Source organism: Phragmites australis, chromosome 1 (assembly GCF_958298935.1).
Source record: "Phragmites australis chromosome 1, lpPhrAust1.1, whole genome shotgun sequence".
NCBI classification, from domain to species: Eukaryota; Viridiplantae; Streptophyta; class Magnoliopsida; order Poales; family Poaceae; genus Phragmites; species Phragmites australis.
The window spans coordinates 44,615,242-44,636,101 of NC_084921.1; the positions used below are offsets into that span (position 1 = coordinate 44,615,242).

General features: G+C 46.7%; 1 protein-coding gene and 1 long non-coding RNA gene across 2 annotated transcripts; one reads left to right on the forward strand and one right to left on the reverse strand.

Annotated features, from left to right (window-relative positions):
- Positions 1–188: 188 nt before the first annotated feature.
- On the forward strand, positions 189–2,650 carry LOC133921720 (uncharacterized). Its single transcript, XR_009910316.1, has 4 exons — positions 189–851; positions 975–1,039; positions 1,133–1,337; positions 2,381–2,650. It is a non-coding gene; the product is annotated as an uncharacterized LOC133921720 (long non-coding RNA).
- A 12,756-nt stretch (positions 2,651–15,406) lies between these two features.
- LOC133885230 (uncharacterized) lies at positions 15,407–16,324 on the reverse strand. The gene has a single exon (XM_062324912.1). It carries the CDS (start codon positions 16,322–16,324, stop codon positions 15,407–15,409), a length of 918 nt encoding a protein of 305 aa, XP_062180896.1.
- Between the last annotated feature and the right edge of the window lie 4,536 nt (positions 16,325–20,860).

Consider the following 20,860-nt stretch of genomic DNA (forward strand, 5'->3'; position numbering starts at 1 on the left):
ACTTCTAATACAAACTGAATAAAACTTGCAGATATGATTCAACTATACTTTCTGATCTTCAATCTTTCTATAATTAGTACATATTTCTTATTTAACCATATAAATTCTTATATATCTATTTAAATATTATTTATCGTAGTTCGATCTTCGTTGATTCTACTGTATTTTCGATCCTGACCTCTAGTAGATTCTAAATATTGTTATCAACGCAGGGTCCTCATCCTCGACTTCGGCTCGCAGTACACCCACCTCGTCACCCGCCGCGTTCGGCAGTTGGGCGCCCTCTCCCTCTGCGTGTCCGGCACGGCGCCACTCTCCTCCCTCGAGGGACTCCGCCTGCGCGCCGTCGTCCTCTCTGACAGTCCCCACTCCGTAATCTGGGCCGTCGATGTGCTAAATCTAACCCCTGTTTCCTTCCACCGCTGCCCCGCTGCCCTCCGTGGACGCTCGCCTCCTTGCCGACCGATGTTCTCTGCCCGCCGTCACCCCCGGCGTCGCCTCCCACCACACCGCATCAGCGTCCTCCACGCACGGACGCCTCCAGTGCTCGAGGCATCACCCCTCTGGCGGTGCCCAGCACCACCACCTGCCCCTCCACCGTGGAGCTCGGCCCCAGCGGCCTCGCCTCCAGGGATGACCTCCTCCACGCATCCAGCTCCGCGGAGCGAGTGGGCCAACCGGCTTCACGCCACCCCTCCCCTGCTGCTCCACACCGCTGCATCACCGCGTTGCGGCTCCGTGATATAGGTCCCCACCGCCCATGCCCCCCCCCCCCCCCGACATGTATGCCGATCTGCATTAGGGGGCGCTGCACCTGCCCCGTCTTGCACACTGGAGCAGGAGAGGGCGAAGTAAGGCCACACACTGTCTCCTCTTTGTGGTTAATTTTAATGGATTGATGATTCACCCAAAAAATGTGCTGATGCTATCAAATGACGATGCGATGCTAATTCTTTGCGTTTCTTCTTGCCTAGGCATGTTACAAGACGCGCCCAACAGGTTCAGTGCGAGAAGTCCTGGTTTGGGCAGCATTGACGAGGTGTGCAATTGCAAATTTATTGATATATTGGATTATTTAGTTGGATTTTCGTGTAACGAAATTATTTGACTAAATATAGTTTCCGAGTTGTAGCTTTGAAGCTTGTCTTGGTGCTGGTATTTCAGCAGGCAGAGTGATGAGGGCTATCATATACTAATCGTAGCTATACAGCTCCATGTTTGGAAGCAACTCCATGTCACTGCGAGGAGCTGCACGTGTGTGTAGAGATGCAGATTGATGGTCTTGGCGCTGGCATTTCATAAGGCATGTTTGCCAAAATCTACATCACATTTGACAGGTACCACCATACCCTATCAGTGAGATTATGCAGTGGAGTTTTTGTAGATGATGCAGTGCAGTAATTGGTAATATTCTGAGTAGAGCCCATAATGTTGTCGTGCCTCAATTTCTGATTCATTTAACTGATTTATCAGTAATGTTATGATCACTGGAGTTTGTGGGTGGTTGATTGGCAGTGCCATATATGATGATGATAATAAGTTGAATGGTGTGACTGATGTTGAGTACCAGCCTGGCACCAATCAAATGGCAGCTGATGTTGAGTAGCAGTCTGGCACCAATCAAATGAAAAGTTTAGCACCATATAATTCATTTCTCGGAGAAACGAGGAGTGTAGATAGTTTCGGGTTGTGGTTCTTTGCAAACTTAATGGGTGACATTGTCAAAAGTCACTGTACTGCAGTGGTTCAATGAGAAACGATATAGTTCGATGAAATATACTCTCTTTCAACAGAGCAATCAAGGAGATTAGATTAAGATCTGAAGGGAGAGGTGCTTGATGAGAGTGAGTTTGGGTAGGGGCCATGGGGGCAATAGACTTGCCACTAGCAGCATCTAGGAGCTTGAAGCAAAAGACGATGGCTTGTGAAGGTAGGACAGAGCTGGCAGTAAGGATCTTGATGAAGAGAAGATGTAACTAAATTTCTGCTTTTGATAGTTCTATGCTTCAACAGTTTTAGATTACTAGCTATAATGTGTATTAAGCCATGTAGCAGCATGATGTAGGGAGCATCATATATTAAGAAGCACCTCACTATGGTCCAATTTTGTTTGCAGAATGGTTTAATGCTTTGCACATATGCTTGCACAGTGTAATCAGTACTTCAGTGTAATTTGTAAAAACTAAATTGTTCTAAAGTTTCACGTTTTTTCTTTCATACCATGCATTTCAGCCAAAGTCATTGCATATCAGAAGACCGACGTGTAGAAAATGTAGCCAGACAAGTATATGTGCTTTTAACAGTCTCATTCTCGTGATCATATTTCCTTGTGAGAACTTCAAATCTCATTTGAGGCATGTGATCTCATTTTCTTTATTAGTCCCGGGCTTCCATGTCAAATATCTCTTTCCATGCTGGTGTCAGTTGAAGATGGCTAGAAGGGAAGTAATCAAGTTCGACCAACCTGAAAGATTGGATTTGTAGGGTTTGGACTTTGGATTCAGTTTCATGAAATCATACTGCCACTAAAGTGTGAGTTGGAGTCAGTTTTATGTAGATGAGAAACTGTAATATGTTTGTATTGAGATATATTTTTCAGTGAGCTATCCATATTTCTGCATTGGAATGAAAATGTGAGTGCATGGACGATGCATCAATCACCATCAATGTGATCTACTGATGTTATTTTATTTGGCCATCTCATTGGTTGACATGAGGTGCCTTTGGTTTTCCGTAGCAACATGTGGGGATTCTGATATGGATCTCCAATGGCACTATCTATAACGGTATTGTATTTAGAAATTAGATACTATCATATTCTCTGTTCTGAGCATGTGTGTAATTCTTTTGCTGTTAGGTTGATATGGAAAGAGTTGTAGCGGCTTAAAGAATCATGTTCATTTTTTCTGAAGGTTCCGACGAACACTATATTCAGAGATTATGCAGCTTATGCGGCGAGGATGAGATTCATAAAAGAGGTTGTAATGAAGAGCTGTTCTAGTTGGTGTTCGTAAGGGGATTCATTGGTATAGAAGAGGATTGGATCAACCGCACCTTGTATTCACTGGTATATGGTTACATTTACACATGTACATTCTCAGCAGATTGCTAACTAACTCGTGAGCTGCCGTGGCGAGCGAGTCCAGCGCTCGTGCGGTGCGGGCAAAGCCGTTGGCGTCGCGGAGAGAATCCAGATGATGGCCGTTGCATGCTAACACCCCTGCAGTCTCAGTGTTCGCGTTGTCGGCGTAGAGGTTGTTCCTGAACTTGGTGAGAGCAACATTGGAAGGCCCTCGGTGAAAATGTCCGCGAGCTGGCGCGTAATGGGCATATGTAGGACATGCAGTTCGTCGAGCGCCACCTTCTCTCGAATAAAATGGATGTCAAGTTCGATGTGTTTGGTCCGCTTGTGGTGCATCGGATTCTGACTCATGTACACACTGGAGATGTTGTCGCAGAACACCACAGTTGCCTTGGTGACGGTGCAGTGTAGCTTGTCGAGCAACTAACGGAGCCAGGAGCACTCGGTGACGGTATTGGCCATGCCACGGTATTCGGCTTTGGCGCTTGAGTATCGTTTGTCGTTTGGACGACCAGGAGATGAGGGTGTCGCCGAGGAACATGTAGAAGCCCGAAATTGATCGCTGTGTATCTGGGTAGCCAGCCCAGTCGGCATCTGAGTATGCTGTGAGGGACGGCGTTGTCATGGCGCGAAGGTGGATGTCGAGCGAGGGCGTCCCTTTGATATAGCGGAGGACTCGCTTGAGCACGGTGGAGTGGATGTCGCGAGGAGAGTGCATGTGCAGGCAAAGCCGCTGGACCGCGTATGCGATGTCGGGCCTATTGACCGTCAAGTATTGGAGCACGCCTGCCATGCTACGGTAGAATGACTCATCGTTGATCGGCCTGCCATTTGTCGTAGACAATTTGGGCTTGGTATCTGCAGGCGTGGCGACGGGCTTGCAGTTGCTCATCCCGTCGCGTTCGAGGAGATCCACGACGTACTAGGCTTGTGAGAGGAAGAAGTCGTCGTCGGTGTGTCGAACGTCGATGCAAAGGAAGTACGAGACGGGCCCAATGTCCTTTACGGCGAAGGCGGACTTGAGCTGGGAGATGATGTGTTGGAGCATTGCTATCATCGAGATTGCGAGCACCATGTTGTCGACGTAAAGGAGGAGATACGCTATGCCTATGGGTGTGCATAGTACAAACAGGGATGAATCGGAATGTGTCTGCACGAACCCAATCGACGTGACAAACTCGATGAAACACGTGAATTTAGGCTCGCAGTGCTTGGCGTAGCCCGTAGAGGGAGCACGACAGTAGGCACACCGCATTCGGTCGTTGGTGGTTGATGAAGCCGGTGGGTTATTGGCAGTAGATGATTTCTTGTAAGTGCCCATGGAGGAACGTGTTGGAGACATCTAGCTGGTGGGCCAGGCCAATGCTTAGAGGTGACGATGGTGAGCACGATGCGAATTGTTGCCGGTTTCACGACGAGAGTGAATGTTTTGCCAAAGTCAACGCCGGGTCGTTGTTTGAAGCCTCGAACTACCCATCGCGCCTTGTAGCGCGAAAGAGTCCCGTCAGAACCCAGTTTGTGCTTGAACACCCATTTCCTGGTGATGACACAAGCGCCAGAAGGTCGATCCACCATCATTCATGTATGAATGTGCTGTAGAGCGTCGAACTCGGTCATCATGGCAGCAAGTGAATTTGGATCATGGAGCGTCGAGCGAATGGATGCTGGGATCGGTGAAATCGCTGGTGTAGATGAAGCCGATGTCGGGGTGGCCATCAGTGCGTACTTGGGATTAGGCTTGTAGATTCCGACCTTCGCGCGTGTCACCATATGGTGCTGCGGCACTTGTGGTTGAGCCTGCATGGTTGGTGTCGGTGTATCAGGAACCGGGGGTCCCTGAGTCCCAAGGCCAGGCCAGCCGTCCGCCACGTGTCACCATCCCGCGAGATCCCTCCTGCGGGATGAGGAAAATCTAAGTTCCGGGAGAAGGTGCTCGGGGCCACAGCATCTGGTCCCCGAGCACCCCAGTTCCCCGATGACCCACAGAGTCCAAGTACCGGGAAGAAAGTGCTTGGGGGAGGTGCCCGGTCGCCCCCGAGCACCCTAGTCCCCCGACGATCAGAAGAGCTAAGTTCCGGGAGAGAGCGCTCGGGGGGCTGCGTGCGGCAGCCCCCGAGCGCCCGGTTCCCCGAGGGTCAATGCAAAAGTGTTCGGGAGAGAGTGCTCGGGGTTGCACGTGGCAGCCCCCGAGCACTCGGTTCCCCGAAGGTTCGTGCGAGAGTGCTTGGGAGAGAGTGCTCGGGGAGGTAAACAGTGCCCCCGAGCGCCCGGTACCCCGAGGGCAAGGGTAGGCATTCTCGGGAGAGGGTGCTCGGGGAGGTGAACAGTACCCCCGAGCACTCAGTGCCCCGATGACCCAGAAGGGCCCCGGAGAGGCCCGCCGATGAGGTGTCAACCAGTCAGAGGTCCGAGGCCGTATTTAATGGGCGTACGCGGCCTGACATCCCCAACTGCTCCCGCCGCAGTGTCAGTCCCTGCCATGCTTTGGCAGAGAGGCATGGGGCCATTAATTGCACGGGTCCCGTCCTGTATCATCCGGTGTATCTCGGGATAACGTTGCCAGGATCAAAGCGCTCCGCCTGCCGCCCTGCCGTGGCAGAGGAACAAGACAGGGCGGGCACGCCGGGTGCCTCTGTGGCTGCCCGGTGGGCCCTCTCAACGGCGCCCGTCGCCAGGTCGTCCACAATGACGAGTGATCGGATGCGCGCCACGTTTTTCCACCGCCCCTGTCACTTCGCCCAGAGGAAATGATGACGCCTTTCTCAGTCGTGGCGTCTTGGAACTTGTGCCCCTTCCTTCCCGTTCGGGGTATGTTGCGGCCGACGAGTGCATAAAAGGATCGGCATACCGATTGAAGGATAGAACAATTGGAAAAGAGACAAGCCCAAGCAGTCGACCGTGCCACACTCAGACGAAAACATTACAAGCAAGCTTGAGCAGAGCTCCTGCCGAAGAACAAGGAGCCTCAAACTCTTAGTTAGACACGATATTCTTGTAACCAGATATATCCCTGAGGGATCCCCCTCAGGGTAAGTTATTGCATCCATACAGGAGTAGGGTATTACGCCCCCGTGCGGCCCGAACCTGTCTAAACTCCGGTGCATTTACTTCCCTTTGCACTAGGTCGATCATCCCCCACCACCGGCCGTTGCCTTTACTTCCACTTCCATTTATTTCTCCGACGAACTTATTCAGGATCATCCCCCTGGCCGAATCTTTAAAAAGGGGTCTCTCGGGATCCCTGTGACAGGAGTTAATCCTCCGACAGTTGGGGTCGACGGTACTGCACTGTCGAGCGTGGGGGAGGACATAGCTGTGGTGGGTGTGGGCGCTGGTGGCATCGTGTTACTCGGCATTGGTTACAGTGAGGTAGTACTCGTCGATGCTAACGTGGGCAGTTGGAGTGACTGGGACGCGCACGGCTAAGTGGCTGGAGAAGTGTGTCGGGTCTTTGCAGGGATAGTTGAAATCGAGGTGCGACAAGATGGGCTTGGCACATTATCGTCATACAGTGGCATGGGAGCTCGTCAGAGAGTTTTGCGTCCGAGATCGGAACGGGAACTCGTATTCGTTGAAAACGACATTACATGACATGATGACATAGCGAGTGTCAAGGTCGTAGCAATGGTAGCCACGGTGATTCGCAGGGTAGCCGAGGAAGACACACATTGTGGAGTGCGCACTTAGCTTGTGCGGGGTTGTCGCCGTGAGGTTGGGGTGGCACAAAGAGCCAAACACGTGCAGCTCACTGTAGTAGGGAGATACGCCGAGTAGGAGCTCATACGGGGTTGTGGCACCATTGGCTTGACACGGTCTTCGATTCAGCAAGTAGGTGGTGAAGGGTTGCGGGTAGGCTACGCTAGCACAAAATAAATTTTCTCTACCGCATTCAACCAGGAAGCCATACGAGTAGGGGATCATGAATCGTTACCACTTGACGAGCAGTGCAGCGGAAGAAGAGTTGGAGCAGACCAATCCAACGTCGTGCGCATCAAGTAGTCGATCGTCAACCTCGTCCCGAGCACGTCCCGAGCAGATCAGCACCGCAATAGTAGCAGCGCCTCTACGGTATCCACACGTACAAGGATGGAATCGCCGTGCGCCAGTGTGCTAGCACCGCGCGCCCGGCTAGGGTTTCGAAGGGAGTTCGGGAATAGGAGGCGGCCAGGGTTTTTGGTGGCAAGATCTGTTTTTCTGAAAAAACTCAATGCGCCTTGGCCCCTGCCTATTCTTATATAGAGCATGCTAATGGGCCTTTAATCAACATTAAAGCCCATTATAACTCTAAACCCTAATGGTCCTTTAATCAACATTAAAGCCCATTAGCAAATCCAATCCGCAAACTCGATCGCCTCTAGGGCATATTACCAACAATCTCTCACTTGCACTAGAGTCAGCACAAGTTTTATATTCCATCCCCTTAAGTGTGTGACCCGTTAGGTTCATGTGTAAACGGCCGCTATCCGGAAACCCTTTTCCGAATTGCAAGTCAATAGCGGTACCTAGCAAGACATATTGACTCCCGAATGCACACAAAGATCATATCGGCTGAACCTTGATATACTCATGCACCAATCCCTTTACCACACGATACCAGTCAAGCTCAAGGCGAGATTCGTGCCACCCTTGTGATAGCTCGACCATTCACTCGATCAAGTAGTGGATTCACCATGATTAACTCTTTAATCGCATTGGCATGGCCATGCACTTTCCAATCCAACTACCTCGAGGGGCCCAGAGATATCTCTCCCGTTATTTAGGAGGGGTAAATTCCATCTTGATCACTCACATCCCACGACATGTTTCATAACATACCCGAAAGCAACCTTTATAACTACCCAGTTACGGAATAGCGTTTGGAAGCCCCTAAGTGTGTTACTACACATTCTGGAATCAATGATGATCTCAGGTCAAAGGATTCTGTAGGTACACCATTTGAGATAACAACTGATGGCACATTAAAAATAACAATCCCAGCAGTATCTCAGGGTGGGTCTATCCAACATCATGTTCTCTAACATATGTCCACATTACTGATTTGATATCTCCATATCTATGATCCGTGAAACATGATCATCATTCAGTCAAATGTGCTAATCTATAAATCATTATTGTCCCACACAATGATATGAGATTAGGGACTATTTAGAATAACATCATAAAAACAAAGAGTTTCACAAACAAGTCACATACTTGCTGATCAATGTAAATGATAATTATTCATGGAACCAGATAACAATTATCCAAAAGTACATTAGCATAGACAGAACACATTCTCTCACATGCACTAGAGTCTATCCCGCAAGTATCTAATACCCATAGAGCTCAAGTGTGCCTCATGCTTGGGCTATGAGAGAGGCTTCGTCAACGGATCAGCAATATTCGAATCCGTGTGCATCTTGCATATTTTTACATCACCTCTATCAATAATCTCTCGAATGAGGTGATAGCGCCGAAGTATGTGCTTGGACTTCTGGTGCGACCTAGGCTCCTTAGCTTGTGCAATGGCACCACTATTGTCACAATAGAGGTCCATTGGACTGGACGCACTAGGGACCACACCCAACTCAGAAACAAATTTTCTGATCCAAACAGCCTCTTTTGCAGCTTCCGAAGCTGCGATATACTCGGCCTCCGTCGTGGAATCAGCAAGCGTTTCTTGCTTGGAACTCTTCCAACTCACCGCACCTCCATTAAGGCAAAACACAAAACCAGACTATGATCTCGAGTCGTCCTTGTCGGTTTGGAAGCTAGCATCGGTGTAACCATTTACAACAAGCTCCTCCTCATCTCCATAGACTAGGAATATATCCTTAGTTCTTCTCATGTACTTGAGGATACTCTTTACTATAGCCCAGTGACATTCACCTGGGTTCGATTGATATCTGCTCGTAACACTTAGAGCATAGGAGATATCTGGGCGTGTACAAAACATAGCATACATGATGGACCCGATAGCAGATGCATACGGGATCGCACTCATCCTCTCGAGCTCATCAGATGTCTTAGGACATTGATTCTTGCTGAGAGTGATGCCATGTGACATTGGCAAGAAACCTTTCTTGGAATCCTGCATATTGAACCGATTCAATACCTTGTCAATGTACGTGCTCTGGCTTAATCCGATTAGTCTTTTTGACCTATCTCTATAGATCTTTATGCCCAATATGTATGCTGTCTCTCCTAAATCTTTCATTGAAAAACTCTTTTGCAATGAAGATTTGACAGCATCGAGCATTGGAATATTATTTTCGATCAATAATATGTCATCCACATATAAGACCAGAAACACAAGTGCGCTCCCACTAGTCCTTTTATAAATACAAGGCTCTTCTTCATTCTTGATGAAACCAAACCCTTTGATCACTTCATCAAAACGAAGATTCCAACTTCGAGAAGCTTGCTTTAGTCCATAGATGGACTTTTGCAGCTTGCAAATCTTCTCAGCATTTTTCGGATTGACAAAACCTTCAGGCTGTGTCATGTACACATCCTCACTTAGGTTTCCATTAAGAAAAGCCATTTTGACATCCATTTACCATATCTCATAGTCGAAATATGCAGCAATTGCTAGGAGAATCTGAATAGACTTTAGCATTGCGACGGGCGAAAACGTTTCATCATAATCAACACCTTGAATTTGCCTGAAACCTTTCGCCACCAATCGTGCCTTATAGATGTGAACATTTCCATCAACGTCTATCTTTTTCTTAAAAACCCATTTACACTCAATAGTTTTCACACCATCAGGTGGATCGACCAAGTTCCAAACTTGGTTTTCTCGCATGGATTCTAACTCGGATCTCATGGCTCCAAGCCATTTTTTGGAGTCTGGTCCCACCATTGCTTCCGAGTAAGTCTTAGGTTCATCATTGTCCAACAATAATATGCCGCGCTGCCCCGTGGTTAGGAACATAAAACGCTTGGGTGCACGACTAAACCTTTCCGACCGACGTGGGGCTGGTGTCTCGACAACAGGTTCTGCAACATCTTGCATATCGAGTTGTGGTTCAATAGGAGCTGAAACACTTTCAAGTGGTTCCCGAATTTCTTCGAGTTGCACCGTGCTCCCACTAACTCTCTTCGCGAGAAACTCTTTCTCAAGAAAGACACCATTCCGGGCGACAAACACTTTGCCTTCTTCCCGGTTATAGAAATAATATCCTTTGATTTCCCTAGGATACCCCACAAAGAAGCATTTATCAGATTTGGGAGTGAGCTTATCAGACGACAAACGTTTTACATAAGCCTCACAACCCTATATCTTAAGGAAAGACAATCCGGGACGCTTCCCGGTCCATATCTCATATGGTGTCCTCTCTACAGCCTTAGATGGAACCCTGTTTAACGTGAAAGCAGCAGTTTCTAGAGCGTATCCCCAGAAGGACAATGGAAGATCAAATTGGCTCATCATCGACCGGACCATGTCTAACAAAGTCGGTTCCTCCGCTGGGACACCCCATTCCATTGTGGCGTACCCGGTGGAGTCAATTGTGGAACGATTCCACATTGCCTTAGATGATCACCAAATTCATGGCTCAAATATTCACCTCCGCGATCTGATCGCAGAAATTTAATTGTCTTGCCTATATGATTTTGTACTTCATTCTGGAACTCCTTGAACTTTTCAAAGGATTCAGACTTGTGCCTCATTAGGTAGATGTAACCATATCTACTAAAGTCATCGGTGAAAGTAATGAAATACTGAAAACCACCTCTAGCTGTAGAACTCATCGGTCCACATACATCTGTATGTACTAGGGCCAATAATTCATTTGTCCTCTCACTTCGACCAGTGAAAGGCGTCTTAGTCATCTTGCCAAGTAAATGTATCAAATGATTCGAAATCAAATAAATGTAGAAGATCATCTTTATGGAGCTTCTGCATACGCTTCTCATTTATATGACCTAATCGACAATGCCAAACAAAAGTGGGATTCAAATCATTAAGCCGAGACTTCTTTGTATCAATGTTATAGATAGTTATATCCTCAAGATCCAATATATATAATCCATTTACTAATGGACAATTACCATAGAGCATACCATTCAAAAATATCGAACAACACTTGTTCTTTATTATGAATTCATAACCATCTTCTTCCAAACATGAAGAAGAGATAATATTTTTGCCCAAGGCAGGAATATAATAACAATTATTTAATTCCAAAACTAATCCTGAGGGTAGCGATAAGGAGTAAACGCCAACGGCCAACGCTGCAACTTTTGCACCATTACCGACGCGAGCATCCAATTCACCTCTTGCACACTTCCTAGTCCTTTTCAGTCCCTGCAACGATTTGCAAGTATGAATCATTGATCCGGTATCAAATACCTATGAATCATTAGGACGAGTAGCAAGATTAATTTCAATAACATTTATACCTGAAGAGGAAGTCTTACTTCCCTTCTTCTTTTTGAGTTCTTCCAAGTACAATTTGCAGTTCCTTCGCCAATGACCAGTCTTATGGCAGTGGTGGCAAGTGTCAGAAGCGGCAGGGCTAGCCTTGGGCTTTCCAACAGGTTTAGGCTTAGAACTCGAGATCTCATCCGAAGTTTTAGCCTTGCCCTTGCGCTTTCTCTTCTTGCTATCCTTTTGAACCATCATCACATGACTAGAGCTCTTCTTAATGCTTTCCTCAGCAGTTTTTAGCATCCCATGCAATTCAGCCATGCTTTTCTCCATGCTGTTCATATGAAAGTTCAAAATGAACGGCTCGAAGCTCGCAGGGAGCGACTAGAGAATTACATCCGTAGCCAACTCAGGGCTAAGGGGAAAACTAAGTTTTTCCAAGCTCTCAATGTAACCAATCATTTTGATCACATGAGAACTGACTGGACTGCCTTCTGTTAACCTACACGCAAACAAGGACTTTGAGGTGTTGTACCTCTCGGCCCGAGCTTGGTTCTCAAACATGCCTCGGAGTCCCACAATCATATCATGGGCATCCCTGTTCTCATATTGCTTCTGAAGCTCAGAGGACATACAGGCAAGCATGAGGCAGCTAACATCCAGTGAATCGTTGGTGTGCTTCTCATAAGCCCTCCGATCCGCGGCAGGAGCATTATCAGCTGGTTCATCAGGATAGGGGACCTCTAGAACATATTCCTTTTTCTCTTGTTTGAGAACAATTCTCAGATTTCTATACCAATCAATAAAGTTTGTTCCAGAAAGCTTCTCTTTTTCAAGAATCGATCGCAAATTAAAACTGGAAGTGTTACTAGCGGCCGGTGCCATAATCTACAACAGAAAATGCAGGTTCAGCACTATGCCTATGTGAATCTTCTATTAAACAATTTAACAAAAGATACTCCACTATATGTGTTTTCCCTCTAACAACATATAGAGGATCAAGATCCATATTCAACTAAGTTCTAGTGAGCTTTGGCATCACTGCTAGAAACTTAGTGACATAGGTAAGCAACGCCTTGCTAATTACATCCCTATGTGACTCTTGTTTGTTGGGTGGCATCGAATGCCCCGGCGCCCAACACCATGCCCCAAAGCCCAAAACCGTTTTGATAGCTTTATCAAGTAAACCAATACTGTGCGTGTGGATGTCCGACATCCACTCTAATTGGTTAAGATAAATGATGGCACCCTGCTTTGGCAGACCTACCACACAATGATCAAAACCTTTGTAGGTACAGCTATTGGAAGGGCATCAATTACTCTTGATTTTTCTGAGGGAAACTACTCTATCATGAAAATCATATCCACCACATATAAAACATGAAAGAATAGTATGACAGGAACATAAAAACATCACAGGCAATCATATTAACTGTGACATAGTATGGCCCCTTCACATGGTGATCTTCATCGCCACGGTTCCTGTCCTCCGGGTCATCATGCTTCAAATCTCCATGATCTTGTTCTAGTCTATTACACCTAATAGCACTAGATAAATTACATGAGAAGAAGCATCACAAGTCGACACGCAGGTCGTTATACAATAACATGACAGCCTTGGGCTGCAATTAACCATGGCACGCAGGCCATGAAAAATTACACACATGCATCACATATCACAAGGCCATACCAGTCACAACATTCTCTGCAAAAACGAGTTAAGCGTAGAATCGAATTCTAATGTCGTGATGGGATCATGTTATTACAACAATCTATGCGTGTACGCGACGGCGGTCCCATTCCTCTCGGAAATACATAGATCGCATCTATGAAATCGCTATGAAAATCTCATCGGATCGATCGTATCGAGCCAATTCCGAGTCATTCATAATGCCTCAATTTCCATTAGATCAATCACATTGATCATCGCGTGAGGTTTTTCCAGAAACGATGACAGCACACACGACCTCGATCTGCTGTTCTCCCGACCATGTCGCGATGCACGCAGTTAACCCCGATGGTGATTCCAGCCGGTAGGGGCAAGTCGCACGCAAAACCAGGTGGGAGATCGAGCTAATCTTTTTGGCTATGTGGTTTCATCAACTGGCATCTCATCCGATCTCTAATTCATCTAACCAACCGTGCATTGATCAATCCATCATATGAACTGATCAAAAACAATAGATCTAATCTATTTCTATCACATATCTTCTATATGTGACTGATTCAGATCGAAAACTACGCAGGATGGCTCTGATACCACTGAAGGGTTGCGGGTAGGCTACGCTAGCACAAAATAAATTTTCTCTACCGCATTCAACCAGGAAGCCATACAAGTAGGGGATCATGAATCGTTACCACTTGACGAGCAGTGCAGCGGAAGAAGAGTTGGAGCAGACCAATCCAACGTCATGCGCGTCAAGTAGTCGATCGTCAACCTCGTCCCGAGCACATCCCGAGCAGATCAGCACCGCAATAGTAGCAGCGCCTCTACGGTATCCACACGTACAAGGATGGAATCGCCGTGCGCCGGTGTGCTAGCACCGCTCGCCCGGCTAGGGTTTCGAAGGGAGTTCGGGAATAGGAGGCGGCTAGGGTTTTTGGTGGCAAGATCTGTTTTTCTGAAAAAACTCAATGCGCCTTGGCCCCTGCCTATTCTTATATAGAGCACGCTAATGGGCCTTTAATCAATATTAAAGCCCATTATGACTCTAAACCCTAATGGTCCTTTAATCAACATTAAAGCCCATTAGCAGATCCAATCCGCAAACTCGATCGCCTCTAGGGCATATTACCAACAGGTGGTGACTGAGAGAGCCTCGGCCCAGAACATTGTCGATGCTGCACTGTGAATAAGAAGTGTGTGTACATAGTCGTTAAGGGTGCGAAGTATCCGCTCGGTTTTGATGTTCTGCTGTGAGGTGTACGGGCAGGACAGCCGGAGCGCGACGCCATGTATGGAGAAGAAGAGGTGAAGGGCCGTGGAGTCGAACTCTCTGTCGTTGTCAGTTTGCAGTGTGAGAAGAGAAAAACCAAATTGGGTGCGCACGTATGCGTAGAATGAGCGAACGATAGGGATGACTTCGGACTTGTTGCGAATCGAAAAAGTCCAGACGTAGTGGGTATAATCATCAAGCAAAGCGAGATAGTATTTATAACCAAAAAAACTAAATTCTGGTGATGTCCAAACATCAGCATGAATCTATTGAAAGGGAAAATAAGTTCTGGACTCAGAAGAATGAAAGGGCAAGTGCACATGCTTTCCCAGCTAACAAGAGTGGCAAGTGTGTGCGCTGGAGTTATTACATTGGAAATTAAAAGAGCTTCACACCTGAGACAAAGAGTGATGACCCAGATGTCCGAGGCGTTGGTGCCTCAAGTCGACTGCGACGACACGCTGAGGACGAGTTGTTGAGGCAGGCACATAGGATAGAGATCTCCGGAGCTATCACATCGGAGTGTCACCATTCGGGTTGGAAGATCCTTTGTGGAGAAGCCATAGGAGTCAAATTCAATAGAAATATTGCTGTCACGTGTGAGCTTTCGAACAGAGAATTTTTTCTTGACGAGAGGAGGAGAGACTGGAACATTGTTCAAAAGAATAGGAGAAGAGTTTGTAGGAATGGAGGTGATGACTGAATGTGACACAGGCAGTCATGCACCGTTAACAATAGTAATGGAGGTAGGAAAGGAAGATGTGTGGGTGAGATGAGGTTACCAGATGCGTTGGACATGTACGCGGAGGCGCCAGTGTCCATGTACCAGTCGCTGGAGCTTGGTGGCAGCTAGGTTTGAACGCCGGCTGTGCTGAGCGCAGTCAACAGCGCCTGCTGATCTCATGTTGAAGATGATGGCGTGGCTGGGCCTGGTAGGGCGAGTTGATGATGGGCCTCCATCGCTTGTTGGGGCTGAAACGATGGACGGGGGCCCAAAATGCCAATTCTAGGCGCACGGAAAGGCATGAGCCTGGTTCAAGGGTTGTAGTCTGTGACCCAAGGAAGCCTAGGGGCAGAAGGATGTTTAGCGTGGCCACTGGAGTCGGTGTTGGTGCTGTTGTGAGGACCAGATCCATCGTTGGTGCTGGATCCGGAGCTACAGTCGCGGTCACGCTTTTTGGTGTGCGACCAGTTCTTGGAGCCACCTGAGCCCAAAGAGGTGTCATTGTTCCCATCGGCGTTGTTGGGGGATGAGCTATGGCCAGCGTAGAGATCTTGACCGACGTCCATCTTTTCGTCGTGATGAGCGCACAACTCCTCCAAGAGGAGGTAAGAACATGCACTCATAAATGTGTGCGACGGGAACTTGGTGGTAATGATGGGCTTCACATGCTGGTACTTCGGATTGAGGTTGCAGAGCAGGTTGAGCACCTGGCTTGGCTCGGAGATAGGTTGGCCGACGTCACGCAGGTTGTCGGTGAGCGTCTTGAGGCGAGTAGTGTAGTCGGTGATGCTCATCTCGCCCTGCTGGAGAGTGTGAAACCTAGCTTCCAGGTAGACGGCCTGCTGGAGCTTGTTGTCACGGAAGAGGCTCTCGACGGCGTCCCATATGGTAAAGGCATTGGAGCGCAACCGGTAGACGATGTCGAAGACACTCTTCGAGATGGTGGTGTATATCCAGTTCACAACGACGTGGTCAGTCATCACCCACTTGGTGTCGTGCTGATCTAAGGGCGGCGGCGAGGAGACGTGTGCGGTGAGGCCGAATTTGCCAAGGATGGAGTCTAAGAAACACCTCCATTGGTTGTAGTTGGACTCGTTGATGTCGAGGGTCACCGGGGCGTGTGACCTGATGTTGATGATTTGGATCATGAAGGCTGGAGCGGGCGGCAGGGTGACAACGTTGAGTGAACAATAGGAGGAAGCAGAAGAGTGCGCCGGAGAAGTGGCCATCGGAGCGGAAACATATGCAAACGGATTGTCGAGGTATGAACGTTTGGTGTCTGATGCCATGTAGAAGAGGATTGGATCAACCGCACCTTGTATTCACTGGGATAGGATTACATTTATATATGTATAGCCTCAACGGATTGCTAACTAACTCGTGAGCAAGAGGCGGCGCGTGTAGCGCGAACGAGTCCAGCGCGTGTGCGGTGCAGACGAAGTCGTTGGTATCGCGGAGAGAATCCAGGCGATGGCCATTGCGTGCTAACAATTGGTCCTAAATGTGCACGACTATGCTTCTATTATTTCCATTATAATTGATTTTGTACTAACGCATGACAAAGCTGATGAAAATCTCTATTTCCACTCTACAACTTGCCTCTTCTTTCTTTGTGGACTGATGAAAATCGAATCACCCTAACTATGTGGCATAGATTTATGATGCTATTAATTTCTCCCTAATATTTGGAATCTATGATCTATATATCAGTTTGAATGTATAGGTGTTGGTCTAAGCAGGTATTATTTTTACTTGGCAAAAGATACATGTAAAGAATTAAGTATATTCTACTACGAACTAAGGTGTTTTTGCCTTCTATCTATTGATTTCACTCTAATTTCCTAGGTAGTATATCTTTTAATGTTTGAGATCTTGCCTTCTATCATTTGATTTCACTCTATTTTTTTGGGGTAGTAGCTCTTTTAATATTTGAGAGCTTGTGGAGATCCATGCCTTTCTAAGAGTTGTTTTTGGCATTTTAATTTTTGGAGGTGTCTTAAGGTATTTGTTTCCAGAAGCTTTTGTACTGAATCAGAGCAATTGATATTTTACATCAGTGCACTGGCTTTAGTTGTCAAAAATGTTCTCAAAAAGTGTTTTTATATTAAAAAAGGCTCTAATAGGTAGAAATAAGTCAAGTAAACCGATATTAGCAAGGATTGACCTCAAGGGGTGAGCCAAATTCGCTTCCTGCATTGTTCTTTTACCTTGGATCTCCATTTTGCCTTTACTATGAACTGCTCTAAACTAAGATCTACTAAAACTATACCATGCTTCTTTTTTGTTTGGAGGAATTGCAAGGGAAAAACTTGATGTGTGCTAATCTATTGATTCGGTGTTGCACTTCTGTTTTTTATGCTCTTGGCTTGACTATCCAGAAATGTTAGGAAATTCTTGGGAGGTGATCAAATAAAATCTTTCTTCCCTTTGAATGTGTGAAATCGTATATGCTAATGGAATATACATGTTTGTTTGTACTTTGTAGTGAACTTACCTAAGAAAATTAGGGTGCGATATTTTGTGTTGTGTCATTTAAATCTGGTCAATGAATAGACTCATAGAAGTGGTTCCCGCGTCACTTCGAGTAATTTACCCTCTTGAGATTACACAACACGTCTAGTTTTGAACTGGATCATTGTCCTTTTGTACATGTGCCCATATGTATTGGAAAAAAAATAGCTTAGAATCAAAGCAGCAATGTAAAACAAAATATGAATGCCATAATTCAGTTTGTTTAGAGTGAGATAACTTTTGATTCTAAATATTGGATTAGAGCTAATATGGAAGGTTTGTGCCATATTTTTACAGTTAGTTTACAATTCAATGACAACGATTTTTTATTTGGCTAAATTCTCAAGAGTGCAATGCCCTGGAATGTGTAGTATCTTCCTGCCGTTAGTTTACTCGTCTTCTTTCACCTTCATATGTTTTATAATTTGATTTTGACTATAGTATTTCTAGGATAGGCATGGCTAATTATCAAACCAAATGTCAGCTAACAATCTGTAAATGCATGGCAAGTTCAATTGAAAATTAACATGGATTATCAATGCTGATTTTTCCAGAATGTATTAAAATGTCCTAAGTAGACCGAGAGGATTCCATCCTATCTGATAGACCATGCAGTGGGAGTATTTAAAAGTTAAGTATGTGAAGGAGTGCAAATGTTTGTTTAGGAAAATCTGCTATGTTGCAGTGTATTACCTAAACTGCAAGCTTACAACATCTATGAAGGATCGTCATCTAACAATCTGTTGAAATATTCAATCATTAATATATGTCGTTAGCAAAATCGATCCTGACCCTATGCCATGTTGTACTCTTACATTCAGGACCATGTATATTACAAAAAAATATAAAAGGAAATAGTGGTTATTGTGACAGATATGCATTAAAACCTTGAATTATGAGCTGAATTTGTGTGTTAATACTATTGTGTTGCGTGCAAGGTGTGAACACATAAAGATATTGTTACTAATAATGCAACTTATGTATAGAACCAAGGTGACTCGTGCATGTTGGGTATGAGCAGTGTTATGGTCCTGATGTAGTTAACAGAAGAAATATAATGTTGGTCCTTTCACAATACTGTTGCTCTATGAGAAATCCATAGCTCTGCATATCTATCTACATTTTGTGTGTGTTGCGTTTTGTCTGATTGTCACTTCTGTGAATGCTTTTGCTGTTGTGTTGCTACTTTCAGTGGTTGTGTTTTTTTATCACTGATGGTTCTTACAGCGAGACATCTCATGTCTTTTAGCCGTGCATTCTAAAGGTTTGTTGCGAAGACCATCATGACTATAGAGAATCTTTTGTCTAAAGGTAGCATTCACAATCATACATGAGAAAACAATGTAAAGCCTCTAACTAAAATTTGTAAATGACTCTATGTCACATTGTCATGAGCAACTGCCAAGAGTATTTGTTGGGAAATGATGGAAGCACCAATTCGGCATGTATACCGTCTATAAAGAAGTCATCACCTTGTAGATGAGTTATGTAATAGAGTGCTATCTCACTTTGTTGTTTGTATTCATGTTATAATTTGATACAAAGCAATTTAATATTTTGTTTGTAATCATGTTTATGGTGAAACAATTGAGAATATCACTATAATATATGTTATCATCGAAGTGAATTGCTACCACAATAGTAAGACATGCATTCAAAACATTTGGATACCATTGCAACGCATGGCGTTGTACTAGTACATCTTAATTGCGTGTAGCATCTGGGGTTGTGGGACACATGGTTGGGTATGTGTCGGCGAATTAGGAACCAGGGGTCCCCGAATCCCGAGGCCAGGCCAGCTATCCACCACGTGACGCCCTCCCGCGGGGGTCATCTCCGCGAGGTAAAAAAGACTAAGTCCCGAGAGAGGGCGCTCGAGGCCATAGTCAGTGGTCCCCGAGTACACAGGTTCCCCGATGATCTGCGAAGACCAAGTAAACAGGAAGGGAGTGTTCGGGGAGGTGAACAGTGACCCCCGAGCACCTGAGCCCTTGACGACCAGGAAAGCCGAGTACCGGGAAGAGAGTGCTCGGGGAGGTAAACAGTGCCCCCCTAGCACTCGGTTCCCCGAGGACCCGAATAGTCAAATCTGGGAGAGAGTGCTCGGGGAGATGAACAGTGACCCCCGAGCACTCGGTTCCCCGAGGACCAAGAGAGGGCGTTTTCGGGAGAGAGTGCCTGGGGAGGTGAACAGTGACCCCCGAGCACTCGGTTCCCCGACGACCCAGGAAACCCCCCATCAGTGGCCCCCACAGAGGTCCAGCGATGAGGTGTCAGCCAGTGAAAGGCCCGATGCCGCATTTAAGGGCGCGCGTGGCCTGTCACCTCCAACTGCTCCCGCCATGCTCGGTGTTAGTCCCTGCCATCCTCTAGCAGAAGGGCGTGGGGATATTTAATGCACGGGTCCCATCCTGCGCCATCCGGCGCGCCTCGGGATAGCATCTCGAGGCCTGAGGCATTCCGTCTGCCGCGCTGCTGTGGCAGGCGAACAAGACCGGGCGGGCACGCCGGGCCGCTCTGCGGCTGCCCGGTGGGCCCTCTCTATGGCGCCCTTTGCCAGCGCCATCATGACGACTGAAGACCGGGCGCGGGGCGTATTTTCAATTCCCGTCACTTCGCGCAGAGGCCATGATGATGCCCTTTCCATTTATGGCACCTTGGAACTAGTGCCCTCCCTTTCGGGGCACGCTACCACCGGTGGGTATTTAAAGCAGCCGGTAGGCACGGACAAAGCAAGGGCCAAGGTAGAGGCAATCCCAGATAAGTTGAAGCAAACAGAGGACGCTCGAACTCTCAGACACTTGCTCAAAGATCGAAGAACACCTTCGTACAAGCATAGAAGTTGTAACCACCGAAGAACAAGGAGCCCGAAGCTCTAGGATAGACAAACATTCTTGTAACCAGCACATTCTTGAGAGACATTCTCAGGGCATTTATAGCATCCACACAGGAGTAGGGTGTTACGCGCAGTGCGGTCCGAACCTGTCTAAAAATCCCCCCAGCGCATTTACTCTTTTCTGCATTAGATCATTCCACCCCACCTGCCATCGCATTTACATCCATTTATTTCTCCAGCAAACATATTCAGAATCATCCCCCGACCGAATCTCTAAAAAGGAGTCCCTCAGGATCCCTGCGACAGGAGTTAACCCTCCGACAGTATGAATGTATGATTCTCAAGTAGATAGGTGCATGACGCAAGTTCATGGACCTACGATGAAATTTACTTTTCAATCATACTTTTTAGATCCGGA